We start from the raw sequence: 15137 nt of genomic DNA, 5'->3' as shown, positions 1-15137 counted from the left end.
GTTAGTACTTGAGTGGGTGACCACATAGGAACACCAGGTGCTGTAGGAGTACGGAGGGTGTAATGGTTAGCATTACTGCCTCACAGCACTGAGGTCCTGGGTTCGATTCCCACCATGGCCCTAACTGTGCGGAGTTTGTATATTCTCCCCGTACTTGAGTGGGTTTCCTTCGGGTACTCCGGTTTCCTCCCACAATCCAAAAATATATATATATATATTTTTGCCCCAGGTGTCCCAGCTCCTCATTAAGGTCCTAATCAGCAGCCATTCTGGCACTTGCTGGGTTTAGAGATGGAGGCTGCTGGGATTCTCCCCCACACCCTGCTTCTGGAGCCTGGTGTTTGTGGTATTTATCCTCTCCTGCTGCTGGCTGGATTGTTGGGCTCTGATGCTGTCTTCCTTCCAATATCATTGGAAGAGATGAAAGTTTGAAACACTGTCACCATTTATAGTATTGGCTTTGCATATACAGTTCTTACTCTTCAGTGACGGAATCCGCAGGGGCCGATGACACTTTGTCCTCAGCGGAGGTAGAGTCTCTGATGCAGGAGGTTAAGGCAGTCCTCCAGAGGGAGGATGAGGCTCCTGCCCCTAAAAGTAAAGGCCTGCTTTTTAAGCGTCTTAAGCAAGTATCGGCCCAGCTCCCGCCTTCGGCCCTCATGGAGGATTTATTGGAGACTGCGTGGTCTCAACCGTTTAGAAGGTTCCAGCTTTCCAAGTGACTTACTACTTTTTAACCTGTTCCTCCCACAGAGAGGGCTAAGTGGGAAAATCCTCCCCTGGCGGATGATCATGTTGCGCGATTAGCTCGCGCTTCAGTACTGCCCATTTCGGATTCTTCATCTTTGAAGGACCCCTCTGAGAATTTCCTCAGGACTGCTTTTTCACAGGCAGGGGCCATTAGGTGTACCACGCTTGCCGCGTCATGGGTGGCCAAGGCAGTGTCTGAGTGGGCGGGCAAGGTGGAGAGAGGTGTGTCCGACGGCACTAGTCCTTCCTCTAGATTTTCCTCATCCACTAAGGGAGCCAAGCCCTGCACCAAGCAGCCCTGGGCTACCAAACGTCCAGTGGCTAAACAGGTCAGGGAGGTGGTCTCCAGGGGCTATGCCCTGACATTCCGGTTCCCCCCTCCTCAGTGTTATTTTTGCACGGGTCTTCCAAAGGACCCAGCGAAACGACAAGTGCTACAGCTTTCCATCTGCTCTCTTTTGGACTCGAACGTCATTGTTCCAGTTCCTCAGGAGCAGAGGGGTCAGGGGTTCTTCTCCACCCTATTCTTGATTCACAAACTGGATGGTTCTCACCGTCCTATCCTGAATCTGAAGTCGCTCACTATTTTTCTGCGAGTGCCGAAGTTTCGCATGGAGTCCCTGCGTTCGATCATTCTCTCACTGGAGCCAGGGGACTTCATGGCCTCGCTAGATATACTTCACATCCCCATCCGACAGGAACATCAGCACTTTGAGGTTCGCCCTTCGGGTCGAACACTTCCAGTTCAGGGCGCTACCTTTTGGTCTATCTACGGCTCCCAGGGTGTTCACTAAGGTGAAGGCGGTCAGGGATGCACACCTGCACCGGCTGGGGGTTCGGATGATTCCATACCTGGACGGCCCACTGATTTTGGAAAGTCCCCAGACCTACTACGGAGTCATTTGCAGGTCGTGATTACACTTCTGTTATCTCACGGTTGGAAGATAACCTGGAAGAAATCGTTTCTTACTCCTTCCCAAAGGACACTTCACTTGGGAGCTCGGCTGGGCACTCGGTTGTAGAGAGTATATCTTCCAGAGGATAAGATCCACTCCCTTCAGAGGAAGATTCATTCCCTTATAGGTCACAGAAGGGTCTCAGTACACAAGTGTATGGTGGTGTCTTCGACATGGTAGAGTATACACAGTTTCACTCGCGCCCACTTCGGCTTTACACTCTCAGCCAGTGGACAGGAGATCATACTCGTCTAAGGAGTCAATTGATCACTGCCCCCGAAGGTTCGCCTGTCTCTCACATGGTGGTTAAAGACAGACAACTTGTCTCAGGGCCGCCCGTTTTGGATTCCAACCTGAGTCTTGCTTACCACGGATGCCAGCCTACGGGGCTGGGGAGCGGTTTGCAATTCTCAATCTTTTCAGGAGAGTCGCCTTCCGATCAATCTCCTGGAATTGAGAGCAATCCTTCTGGCTCTTCAGAGGTTGGGGTCCCTCATCCGAGGGTGCCCTGTAAAGATCCGGTCCGACAGCACCACGCCTGTGGCCTTTATCAACAGGCAGGGCGGGACATGCAGCAAAGGAGCGATAAAAGAAGTCTCCAAGATATTCAGGTGGGCGGAGAAGCAGATTTCTGCAATCTCTGCAGTCTTCATCCCAGGGGTTCTCAATTTTGAGGCAGACTTTTTAAGTCGGCAAGATAGTGTACGCATTCCCCCTGTTTCAACTCCTACTTCGCCTTCTGTGGAAGTTCAGGAAGGAGGGAAGAATGATGATCCTAGTGGCCCCAGATTGGCCCCGTCGAGGTTGGTACGCGGATCTATGGAACCTGTTGGTAGCCTCTCCTCTGAGTCTACCTCTGCGTCCAGACCTAATTTCACAGGGGCCATTCCGACACCTGGACTTGAGTCGCCTGGCTTTGACGGGCTGGCTGTTGAGGTGTCCCTCTTTAGAGGTTTTCCAGGCACTTCAATCGTCTCCTTTCGAGCCTCTGGAGGAGGTGGATCTGAAATGGCTATCCTGGAAGGTGGCTTCTTGTTGGCTATTTCCTCAGCACGAAGGGGGTCTGACATGAGTGCATTATCATGGAAACCGTCTTTTCTGGTATTTCACCCGGACAGGGTGGTTCTTTGTACCAAACTGGATTTTGGTGGTGGTGTCTGAGTTTCACCTTAACCAGGAAATAGTGGTGCCTTCTTTTCCAGGTTCTTCTGAAGCTGAAGCTTCTCTTGATGTAGTCCGTGCGTTGCAGATTTATCTTCGCAGGACTAAGTCAACTTGTAAGTCGGGTTCACTGTTTGTGCTTTATGGGGCCAATAAGAGGGGCTGGCCCGCTTCCAAACAGTCCTGGGCGAGATGGCTCAGATCAGTGGTTCGCCAAGCGTATCTTTCCGCACGGATTACTCCCCCGGAGGGGATTACTGCACATTCTACCAGGTCTGTGGGTACATCCTGGGCCGCTAATCGAGGCGCCTCGGCTGAACAGCTCTGTAAGGCGGCTACTTGGTCCTCTTCCCAGACCTTTATCAAGTTTTATGCATTTGATACCTTTGCATCGGCTAATGCACAGTTTGGTAGACATGTGCTTTCCGCAGTCCAGGAGCGTCCCCCACCCGTGAGGGGACAGCTTTAGGACGTCCCAGCGTGAACTCCTGTGCCCCCTAGTGGACGAAAAAGAAAATAGGATTTATGGTCTTACCTTGATAAATCCCTTTCTTTGAGTCCATAGGGGGCACAGGACGCCCTCCCAGACGCACCTGGTAGCGGGGCTTCCTATGTAGGAAAGTTCCATGGCTTTAGGGCCTGTATGCTATGTGGGTGTGCGTTTGCTCTTCCTTCTTCTCTGGCTCTGCTCCTACCTTGGGCTTGCTAACGAAACTGGTGACCCAGGGTCAGGGGGCGGGTTATGAGGGAGAAGGGAGGCAGGGAGCATGCTGGGTACATTTTTGTAACCCTTTGGTGCACGCTCTGCTACCTCACCTCTCATACCCAGCGTGAACTCCTGTGCCCCCTATGGACTCAAAGAAAGGGATTTATCAAGGTAAGACCATAAATCCTATTTTTTCAAATTTAGGCTCTGACAAAAAATACAGACTTAGAACAACTCACAACATAATTAATAGGGACCACAAATAGCTGCTTAGTACATAGGAGTAAAATAAAGACATACGCAAAGGGGCACTTGTACGCTTTGTAGGGCTCATGGATAAGCATGTGTCTCTTCAGCTTGTCCTTGCGATTAAATGCAGACTCACACAGTGTACATCGGAATGGCTTTTCACCTGCCGTAACATGAAAGAAACTAGTAAAAAGTACGGATGAAATTGGTTTCAATGCAAAATATTCAATCCTATTAATATTTTATTAATGATTTAGACTTCCACTGTATCAACATCCAACACTGTATCCGACAGATCGGGGGCGGGCGGCTTACATCACACAATGTCAGCACCCACCCGAATTCGACCAACTCTTGCCAGGATAAAAGTCAGTTTAGACTCACTTTTATCTCCGGATTGTAAAAAGAATTAATGGTACTCTTTACCTAGAAGGGCGCCCATCGCGGGCATCGCATGTACATCGCATGCCATTATAATGGCATGCGATGCGACCGATGCGATGCCCGCGATTTTACATAGAAATCCATGTTAAAATGTAAATCGCGTCGGTCGCATCGCATGCGACCAAAAAATCGCATGCGATGCGACCGACGCGATTACCGCGATTTCCCATAGGGAACAATGTTAAATGTCCCAATTGACCCGATTTGACATAGGGAACAATGTTAAATGGCCCACAGAGGCCAAATAGGCACCCTGAAGTGTGAAATGGCCCCCCCAATTGTTAACGCCACCCCACGATCAACGTGAACCCGAAGCGTGGCGAGCGCAGCAAGCCCGCGAGGGGCGGCGGTACGCGTCCTCCGACCTTTTCATACCCCCACTATCCACGTCGGTGTGGAGTTGAGAATAGAAAGTGTGGCGAGCGCAGCGAGCCACCGAGCCCGAAGCGTGGCGAGCCCCGCGAGGGGACGCGGATACCTTCACAGGTATCTGCGTCCCCTCGCGGGCTTCACAGGTGTCCGCGTCCGCTCGCCACGCTTCGGGCTCGGTGGCTCGCTGCGCTCGCCACACTTTCTATTCTCAACTCCACGCCGACGTGGATAGTGGGGGTATGAAAAGGTCGTAGGAGGCGTACCGCTGCCGTTAGCCACGCTTCGGGTTCAAGTTGATCGTGGGGTGGCGTTAACAATTGGGGGGGTCATTTCACACTTCAGGGTGCCTATTTGGCCTCTTTGGGCCATTTAACATTGTTCCCTATGTCAAATCAGGTCAATTGGGACATTTAACATTGTTCCCTATGGGAAATCGCGGTAATCGCGTCGGTCGCATCGCATGCGATTTTTTGGTCGCATGCGATGCGACCGACGCAATTTTTTACCTTGCGATGCCCAAGATCAAAATCGTGAGCGCCCTTCTAGGTAAAGAGTATCGAATTAATTTGATGGTCATCGATGTTTCGCTCGAGCAGCCACATGCGAGTCAAAGTGTAAGCATATACATCAACTTGCATGCAAATGCGGGGATTCGCGCAGCAGGGGGACGGGCGTTCGGCATTTACGTGCTGAATCAGGCCCCATATACTGCAAATTAAATGTGCAGGAGAACACTGCACATGCAAATAACCATCTTTCTCTTCCCCCCGTATTGGAGATACTGGAACCTTGTGTGTAATGAGTGGAGAAAGAAATCTGGGAACATTCAAATGTTGGCACTGAAACAGGCTCCAGTACAGGCATTGGCTGCAGAAGAGTAAGTTATTGCAGAGTGGTTACAGAGGGTGAATTAGGAACGGGAATGGTTGCAAGGGCTGACTAGACCAGCCCAGAGCCTAGTCCAAATATCTACTTCATTAGAAAAAGGTGTTGCAAGCTTTCCCTCTGGAATTCCCCATTTTTCTTTTTTCTCTTTTGTTAATATTCATTGGCATTCTGATATTTGTAGATAACTGGACTGCTTAATATAATGTATTGTAAAGTAAATTTCATTTATTATTTCATATTATTTACTCTGACTACAAGAGAACGGATATCTCTGATCATCTATCCTCAATTAGTGCATTCTATCCCTGACCTTATGTAATTGTCTCTAAAGCTGGTCATACACTTGTCCAATTTGGCCACTTTTTACCCAATTCTGATGGATCGAGCCGGGAAATCTGGAGAAAAGTGGCCAAATCGGATGTGTTTGACATCTGACCCGATCCGATGCACTGTCCTGTGCTTTGGGAACTCTCCAAGGTTCAGAATCCGCCATTGGAGAATGTTAATACAAAACTGACAGCAGTTGCTGGAGTATATAGAATGGAAGGAGCCTGTTTCTAACATTAAAATTTGAAAGAACCAAGGATCTTCTCTCTACTCTCGGCATTATCCTGGTCCAGTTGCTATCCGGGAAAAGATGCACATGTTCAGTACACTGTGCATGTACAAGACCCATACTTTGCATGAGTATGGATCCTGGTCCTCGCTCCCAAAGTAGCTGAAGATGTCAGGTAATTGACAGTCTGCTGTCATTTGGAGGTGAGGAGGGGGTGGCAGTGGGTTTCATTTTACAAAACAAAGGTGTCTTGGCTCCATTTTGTTGGAATGCTGAAGCCAGGGTCTCTGTCGTTTCAAAGAAAGATTTCCTGTCCTCCGCGACAAAGCTGCAATGCGGGGTCTGCGTAGCATCAGGGTTACTAAGTATATAGTATTACAGATGGATCTGATGCTGTGCCCTTGGATGCAGCAGTGGATCACACAGCAGGGGCGTCTTAAGAGACATGTGAAGCCTCCTCCTCCCGACCTCCTCTCTGCCAGCAGCCGTAGGGTCTGTTCGGTCTAGCGCTCAGACCCTACTGTGCATGCGTGAACCTCCATTGCACTGTGAAGTCTCAGGGGCCCATAGGCAGGCTCAGGGGCCCATGGGCACCGTGCACACTGCACCCATTATAGATACGCCTACTTACACCAGTCACGTCCTGTTGCATTACTATATGTAAGCTGCTTCCCAGTATGCAGCAACTTTATTTTCTAATTTTCCACTTGAATCAGGCCCATTATGCTTATGGTTTAGGATGTTCATGTTGTCAGAGAGAAAGGGATTTCACAGAAGCAAAAAAAAATCCTGATTTTATATTCAACTCTAAATCACCCACTTTATATATCTAGTAAACAAGACACAAAACTACATTGACTTCATCTATGATCAGGTATATTTACAGAGTAAATGTGTTAATAAAATGTATTTTATGCTATATAAAAAGTATCCTATCATTGCTATTGTTTGAAATGTCATATATATAAAATAATACATTTGAATATACTGATTAATATAAGCTACTATATGAAGACAACACTGGACACTGCGAATGTCCTAGAAATCTATATAATAAAGACTTATGCGGCTCCCAGCAGATCCTAATTTCTATATCCTGCACACAAATGACATAGAACTCTTACCTGAATGGATGTGACAGTGAAGTTTTAGGTAGTGCTCCCGTTTGAATAATTTTTTACAGATCTGACACTTGTAACGACCACCTCCCCCATGGGTAGGTAAGTGTCTTCTTAAATATCTCTCACATGGAAACACCTGGCAAAAAGATATTGAAATAAATCTTCATAACTTCAAACATACTGGTGTAACAGGATTTTTAACTTTAGTACTTAAAAAATGGTTTGTGTTTCTTCCTTTAGCCCCATCCTGCAGGGAACGCATTTATGTTTCCAAACAAGAAAGAACCAGATAGAAACCAAGAGAGGAAAAACCAAACCCCCTAAAACATTAACTTTCATAACATATCAACAAAAATTAGTAAAAAGCCCGCTATGTATTCCCCAATGGATTCAGAAGAAAGTATATAACATATCACCATAAAATCAAGAGATGGAGTAATATCTCCCCAAAACTACGAATACAGAAGTAGGTTATTTTTTTTTTGTCCCAACCCTGTTTTGTGACTAGGCAATCAATTGCATGAAAAGCGGCCAAATCGCATGCAATAGACAGCAGGGCCCATGCACGGTCACGTACGCATAGTGACAGAGCCTGTGATTTGCACAGGCTGCAGAAGCGATTCGTGATCTGTGTGATCGCATCTGAGCCAGGCAGGCTTGAGTAATTTGAATGGACATTTTTTTCCCAAAAAAACATAATCTGTGGCCGGGGACACTGTGCAGGATGAATGGACAGGATTTATTATGGCAGGAGAGCACAGACCGCATCCGACATCATCAGCTCCAGAGCCATGCCCCCCCAGGAAGGCTTTTTTGTCTAGTGGCTCAAGGGAAAATGCGTGCGACATCTCTGGGGGAGAAGTCGCAAAAGTGGGTACCCAGCTTAAGTCTTGGAGAATGATAAGTGGAGAGAGATAAATTGCCAACCAATAAGCTCCTAACTGTTATGTTGCAGGTTGGTTTAAAAACTGGCAGAAGCTGATTGGTTGGTACTTTCAATTTGATCATTCTCCAAGACCTAATGATAATTCTAAGCCCACACAGATTTTTTAGCTCCAAACACCCTGCAGGAGAACAATTTTTTATTTGTGTCGATATCTGGTTAACGCGCCACTATAGCACTACCTGCTTGGCCTCATTAGCGAGGCGAAGCATGAGGGGAGACTGAAAAGATGTATTAACATCTTGCCCGCCGAAGCAGGGGAGTGCTAACTCCCTCCTCCGGCGATGCCTCCTCCTGCTGACAGCACATCAGTTAACACTGACACACTGTCTCCTTCCCCCCCGGCCGGCTGGACTGGGGGCATGTGCGGGATCTCACAACTCACGCAAGATCCCCAGCGCAGCCCAGAGCCAGCAGCAGGGACAGTGCTGTCCCTGCTGTGGGGATAGTGCTTAGTCACCTGCAGATGTCGAAGTCGATAGCTACAGGGGGGTGGAACGGTCAGTGATGTTGACTGTTCTTACATTGGGTAGGAGGCATGAGCGTAGTATAAAATATCGTTCCTGCGTTCTGCCTCCTGCCCCGCACCACCGAACGTAAGACACTCGCACAGCGGGTGTCATGGATCAGGGGAAGCGTTATCCCCTGCCATAATGCACGGGGATAGCGCATATTCCCCCTGATGGACTTATAACAAATCTACCCCTCAGAACCAAAATACAGGACTCTAAAGTCTACGTTTTCATGGGAATGTGTCTAGTAGACATTGACACTGACTTGATCATGAGATTGTCCAAATAAGAGACAACCACAATCCTCCTGGAGTTTAGCAGTTTGGCCATGACAGCCATAATCTTTGTGAACCAAGAGCTGTCACCAGAAATAAATATATGACCCAAACTTGGAAATGGTGGGACTGACCAGCAAACCTGAGAAGACACAGATAACCCTCCCTGATTGGAAAGGAAGTATGCATTCCTGACATACATGAACTTTCCATGTCCATGATGACAGTTTATAATAATTACATCTTATTAAACATTTCTACACAAACATAGATGAAAACTGTGTCTTGAGATTCAAACAATTTAAAACCCATACACCTCTTTATATTGCCACTGGAGTGATTACACCACTATCAGCAATGCCTTATTAGCTATCTGCAGTGCCAGACTTTTTTCCCCAGTTTTATGGAGAGTCAGTAGATCTGGGTAGTGCTCTGATGAGATATATATGATATAACCCTCACCCCAGGAGTCTTAGTGGAACTAACTGATAAACTGACCCGGGAAGATAAAAAGGCCGGTTTCCAAAAACAACCGCCAAGTAGCCTAAATTGCCATTATGCAGACAAACAGAGTATAGCTGCTGGCTTTTCAGCAGACCAGACCTATTTTCTTCTATGCCGTCCATCACGAGACAGAAGACACTTTCTCGACACTAGCGTCTTTCCATTAATTACAGAGCAAAAGGGCTGAAACCAGCAGAAATTAGCTCTTTCATCCCTTTGCTGGATGACATGTAGCGAAAAAAAGTAAAGACTACTAATTTTTACTAGATCCTTAATCCTCTGTCTGAGCCATGAGCCAGAGTTTTTTAATTGCTAACAAAAATACTAGCTCAAATAAGACAGCCATACAAAGCCGCATTCAGGGATTCGGTATGGAATCCCGGCATTCAAAATCCTGACACCGGAATCCCGACAAGGGGGGGGGACGTGGATCGTCCCCCCTTGCGGGCTTGCTGCGCTCGCCACGCAGTGGGCCCGGTGCCTTGCTACGCTCGGCACACTAATTTATTCTCCCTCTATTGGTGTTGTGGACACCCGCGGAGGGAGAAAGTCTCGGAATTTCAGCGGTCGGCCCGGGAAACTGACCGCATCCCATTAAGAAATGCTGGATCAAAGATAGTAATTCAGATCTACATCTCCCTGACTGAAGAGTTTGCCCAGGAATTGTTCCAGAACTGTTCAAACACATATTGGCCTAATAGCTAAAATGGGTTAAAAAAAAACAAATAATGTTTTTAGTGCCAAAGTCAGCATGCAGGTTTTACAGTCGAAGTCATTTATTGTATTAGATGTAAAATGGAACATTTAGAAAATCTGCTGTTTAATATAATAATGCTATAATACATGGAACCTAATTAGATTATGCAAATTTCCAAGTGTCCATTATCAACACAACATATAAATTGTTATCTAACGACAAGTTTACTCATGTTCCCTCATAGTTAATATAGATGAGTGAATCAGAATACTATAGAACATGATTTATGGAGGAGGGACAAGGGAGAATAATGATTGATGGATGGATGGAAATACTATAGAACATGATTTATGGAGGAGGGACAAGGGAAAATAATGATGGATGGAAAGAAAGCAGAATGTCTCACCTTCTGGCAGTGGGGACATGGGTAGCTGTGTGTGGCTGTCTGTAGATGTTGCTCCAATGCTTCTGGGGTGGAGTATTTATTCATGCACTTCAAACACCTGCGCAAAAGAGCAGCGCATAAGAACAAAATATCCCCTTATCCAGGATACAAGGCGAAACATGATTTGTTATGTGATAGAGCATAATAATATTTCATTGAATGAGATACACTGCTTAGTTCTGTGAACACTGGTACTGCTATGTCCTAGCATACTGGGATGAAGCAATAAATAAAAACATATTTTAGAAAGCTATAAAAAGAAAATTAGGATAAATAAAAGGGTCTATTCATGTAACAGTGAAAAGAGTGGAGCAGTGAGCTAGTAGAGAAGTTGTCCATGGCAACCAATCAGCTTTGATGTAACATTTATCAAGTACATTCCATAAAATTATATGTAGCAGATGACTGGTTGCCACGGGCAACTTCTTTACTGGCTCACGTCTCCACTATTTTCACTGCTTCATGAACAGACCCCAAAAACTTCTTGTAATTGCTGAAAATTACATCGCATTAAACATTATACTTCACTTGTACACAGCCATCTCCTTCTTGGGGGCAATCAAGGGCAACAGGCTATGTGAATACTGGTGGACACCCATCTCATACAGAGAAGAAAAGTCTTTGTTGCAGATGTGGCATCGATAGGTCAACTCCTCCTGGTGGGTTTTTATGTGCTCCAGGAACTGGTCCAGTTTCTGAGATGTATGAGTGCATCCCTTGACCACACACTTGTAAACCTGTAAACATTTTAAATGTGGTCAGTAGGCAATTGGAAAATATCAATTGGCTGTACATGTAAGGGCAGTTGTCACTGAACAAAATCATTTTTACTAAGCATTCAAGTATGAAAGTGTTTCTCAATGTAATGTCTCAAAAAAACATACTTCAGAAGTCTGATGAATAATTATTTAACTGTATTTAATAGTGTACTGCCTTTCTTACAAAGAATATATATCTATCTGTAAGCAGGTGACTGGATACAGGGAACTCATCTGAGAATTATTTATGGGGTTAGGGAGGAAGGTTTCTTTATCTTCTTCCTATTTCAACTATATAAGGTAAATTTACTAAGATGCAAGTTCTGTTGAAGATAGCATGTTGCTTATAACAACCAATCAGATTCTATCTATTATCTTGTAGAAGGAGCTAACTAAATAAGAGGTAGAATCTAATTGATTGCTATGGGCAACATCCTATTTCAGTAGAACTTCCATCTAAATTGACCCCTATGTATCAATTGGTTTAAACAGATCTATTAACTATAAAACACTTCTTACTGCCTACCTGCTCCTGTTTGTGTTGAGTCATATGCGATTTGAGTTGGAAATAGCTGCTGAACGTGCTATTGCAGAATTGGCAGTGATAGGAGCGGTCAATCATGACCACCTGCTTAGCCTCAGAACCATCACATGACCCACTTTGCGCTGTGTCTATGTCCTGAGAAGAGGAGTCTTCAGGTGAAACCTGGCTGGATACTGCAAAATATACATATAAAAGTATAATAAGGGTTCCTCTCCAAGGATGGGACACATTATACTGCAGGCAACACAAAGTGCTTATAGCAGAGATATTTATATTCAGTGTATTTTACCTCCGCTCTCAACAGCATCTTCTTCTGGCTGTGAAGGGTTGAGCGTCCCCACCTGTACGGCCAAGGATGCTTGCGGGTTTGTGGTATTTGGGGCTCTTGGCCAAACCTTGTGGGTCTGCATGTGTTTTTTTACATTGGACTTCTGTGCAAATGCACGACCACATACAATACACTGAAAAGGCTTCTCTCCTGTATGGCTGCAACACAAAACAGGTGGAATCTTCAGCCAGTTATACTTTGATACTTTTCGCTGTTATGAATGATGAAATGTGTGAAAAAGACCCAATTTCACTGCCAGTCAAAATCTGATTGGTGTTTAATCTGAGAGGGAATTATTTATGGTGTTGGTTACTGGGATATTTAGAAGCATGCTGAACACTGTATAGGATGTCACTGTCACATAAAGCAGAGATTCAACATATGTGTACACCAACACTTGTTTAATACAGAAACAATAAAGTGTTTCAGAGCTTCATTCAAAACTGGGCGCTAATGCTGCAGATACTGCAATTCTATATGCAGTTAAAGTGCTAACATATGCAAATGCTTGTTTAAGCAATAACCGCATGAACAATTGTGAGCTGGAATGTGCTAAACGTGAAACGCCCACTTTACTTATCTGAGCACTGTGCAGATCAAATGTCTGGTCTGTGCACTCTGCCGCCACTGTGGCAGCAGTACTGCGAGTGAAACACATGCGCAAGCATGGCCATGACACTTCTATTGCACACACACACACACACAACTCACTCATTTTTGCATTTCATTTTGGTTACCTCAGTTTCAACCCAGGTTCGCAAGTGCTTTGCATTGCTCTTCTCATATCATTGTGATTTGGTACAAAAATGCATGCGCTATCGCAAACACAGTTTACGCGTGTGCAGTAAGGGTTTCTCAGGATATTGGTTCATGCTCAGTAGCCAAACATCCTCCAACTGTAAAAAATCAGCATTGCATCCCAACTCTGAATCAGGCCCTGGGTCCACTGCTGCTTATCAATATCACTATGGATGTAGTTTTACTGTATCAACAGCAAAACCCAATCCTAAAATAAATTTGTATATATCAGCATTGTGATGGCTTTGTATTTCACATACACTGTACTTACTTTGGTGTGTCATGTTTACAAAGTGTTTAGGTAACTCACTGGGCAGTCTGTCACATGACATTCAAACACATAGGGTGAGATTTAATAGGATGAGAGATTCAGAAAGTGAGAGATTTGGTAAGAAATCTCCAGTTTTTTTAAAGCGGCAATCATTTACACTGAAAAACCAGTTTGATTTTGCAGTGTAAATGATTGCCACTTTAAAAAAACTGGAGATTTCTCACCAAATCTCTCACTTTCTGAATCTCTCATCCTATTAAATCTCACCCAGAGGGACAAATGTAATAGGGTGTGAATATCAGAAAGTGAAAGATTTTGGAAGAGTTTTCACATTTTTTTAAAGCGGCAATCATTTACATGGCAACATCAACCTGGTTATTAAGTGTGAATGATTGAAGCTTTAAAGAATATATTTTCCCCAATGGGTTACAAATGTGTCCACATAACACTATATTCAAATTGCTCAAAATAGTCCCATTTAGTGTGCAGCAGACTTTGTGACATAGCTGTATCAAAACACTAATCATAAGTATCTAGTATCTGATACAAGTATCTAGACTCTGACAGAAAAATGAGAAAAAAACAGCACAATCAAGCTCTCACTCAATATGGATTCAATATGGATTGCATTTGCAAAGCTGCTGTAAGCAGCTTTGCAAATGCAATACATATAAATGCAAATACAATCCATATCAATGCAAATTCAGTAGGTGGTGTTAAACACCTCCTTGCTTCATTTGTGATTGTAGAACTATGACTGGAGTTGCAGTCTGGGATCAACATTGCAACCATCTTTTGTGATGTTAGTTTGCGACGACAAGGTGAGTAAGCACAGCAAATTGGAATTGCGCAAAGTGTCTCACTCCATATGTGGCACAAAAAGGATAGGTGTATGAGGACATATCTGTACTATATAAGGTGGTATGTGTTTCCTCAGTTCACTTGACCAAAAGAAGGTGAAGGAAGGATAGTATACCTCCTAATGTGCTGCTGGAGATCAAAGTTCTTCCCAAAGGCTTTATCGCAGAAACTGCACTTCAGCTTGGGAGATTTCAGTTTTCCTGAACAAACATAAACAGACACAATGTAGTGTATACTGATATTTTTACATTTTCAGTTCTGACAAAATAAAAAAATATAAATTGGGCTCCAAATGTTTATGACTTAAAGTTTAGTTGTCACATCCACTTACTAAAGGTAGCCATTTTGTAGACAGAACACATATTCAGGCTCCATTCACTAGAAAGTAGTGACATCTCTAATGCAAGAAAATTAATGAAGTATTAGGAACCTCACACACTTGCTCTTAGTGAATTCAAAGACTGTATAATCAAGTATGTTGGGTCAACCCCCAAAATGGCTGCCTCCATTGTGGGTTGTGACATATCTGCTTGTTACAAATAAACCCTTCATCACACAAGATTATTACATTGAAAGGAAAGAGTAAGAAACTGCAGGAGCAGGCATAGGGATCAATCCAATTATACTCGCAGGTGCAAGTCATCACGGCAGTGGCTGCACTTTACGGCTGCATGTACTCACACAAAAGTGCTCACTGTCCCATAGGGTTCCAAACTATTTTGTGCAAAGTTGGTATATTTCTGCCAGCATAGGGTGCAAGTTTGGGTACCATTGATGGTGTTAAAACATAGTAGCAATGACACAATGCACCCTTTGCACCTAATTGGATTGACCCCTTAGTGCCTGATTCAAGAGCTGAATTATGTAACTAGTTTTTATAGATTGTTCCCATGCCAACTTCTTCTGTGTCTCAACGTTCTCCTGCTGTGCAGCCTGAGGACAGCATAAACTAGAGGAAGCAGAGTAGATAATGTACACAATACCTTGCACTATATGCT

At 44.6% G+C, this 15137-nt stretch overlaps 1 protein-coding gene across 2 annotated transcripts in view; it reads right to left on the bottom strand.

The window, feature by feature from the left end:
* Window positions 1-15137, bottom strand: part of ZNF341 (zinc finger protein 341) — a 64765-nt gene that overhangs the window by 17354 nt on the left and 32274 nt on the right. For both annotated transcript variants that reach the window (XM_083147682.1, XM_083147683.1), the window contains exons 7-13: window positions 14255-14339; window positions 12171-12367; window positions 11864-12054; window positions 11108-11316; window positions 10541-10637; window positions 7207-7339; window positions 3874-3985 (exon numbers count right to left, since the gene is read on the bottom strand). In XM_083147682.1, the coding sequence (XP_083003808.1) occupies window positions 3874-3985; window positions 7207-7339; window positions 10541-10637; window positions 11108-11316; window positions 11864-12054; window positions 12171-12367; window positions 14255-14339 (1024 nt within the window). The remainder of the gene's footprint in view (window positions 1-3873; window positions 3986-7206; window positions 7340-10540; window positions 10638-11107; window positions 11317-11863; window positions 12055-12170; window positions 12368-14254; window positions 14340-15137) is intronic.

Source organism: Crinia signifera, chromosome 6, assembly GCF_055691185.1.
Source record: "Crinia signifera chromosome 6, ASM5569118v1, whole genome shotgun sequence".
NCBI classification, from domain to species: domain Eukaryota; kingdom Metazoa; phylum Chordata; class Amphibia; order Anura; family Myobatrachidae; genus Crinia; species Crinia signifera.
Note: the sequence above shows the minus strand (reverse complement) of the source record. Positions and strands in the feature narration are given on the sequence as shown.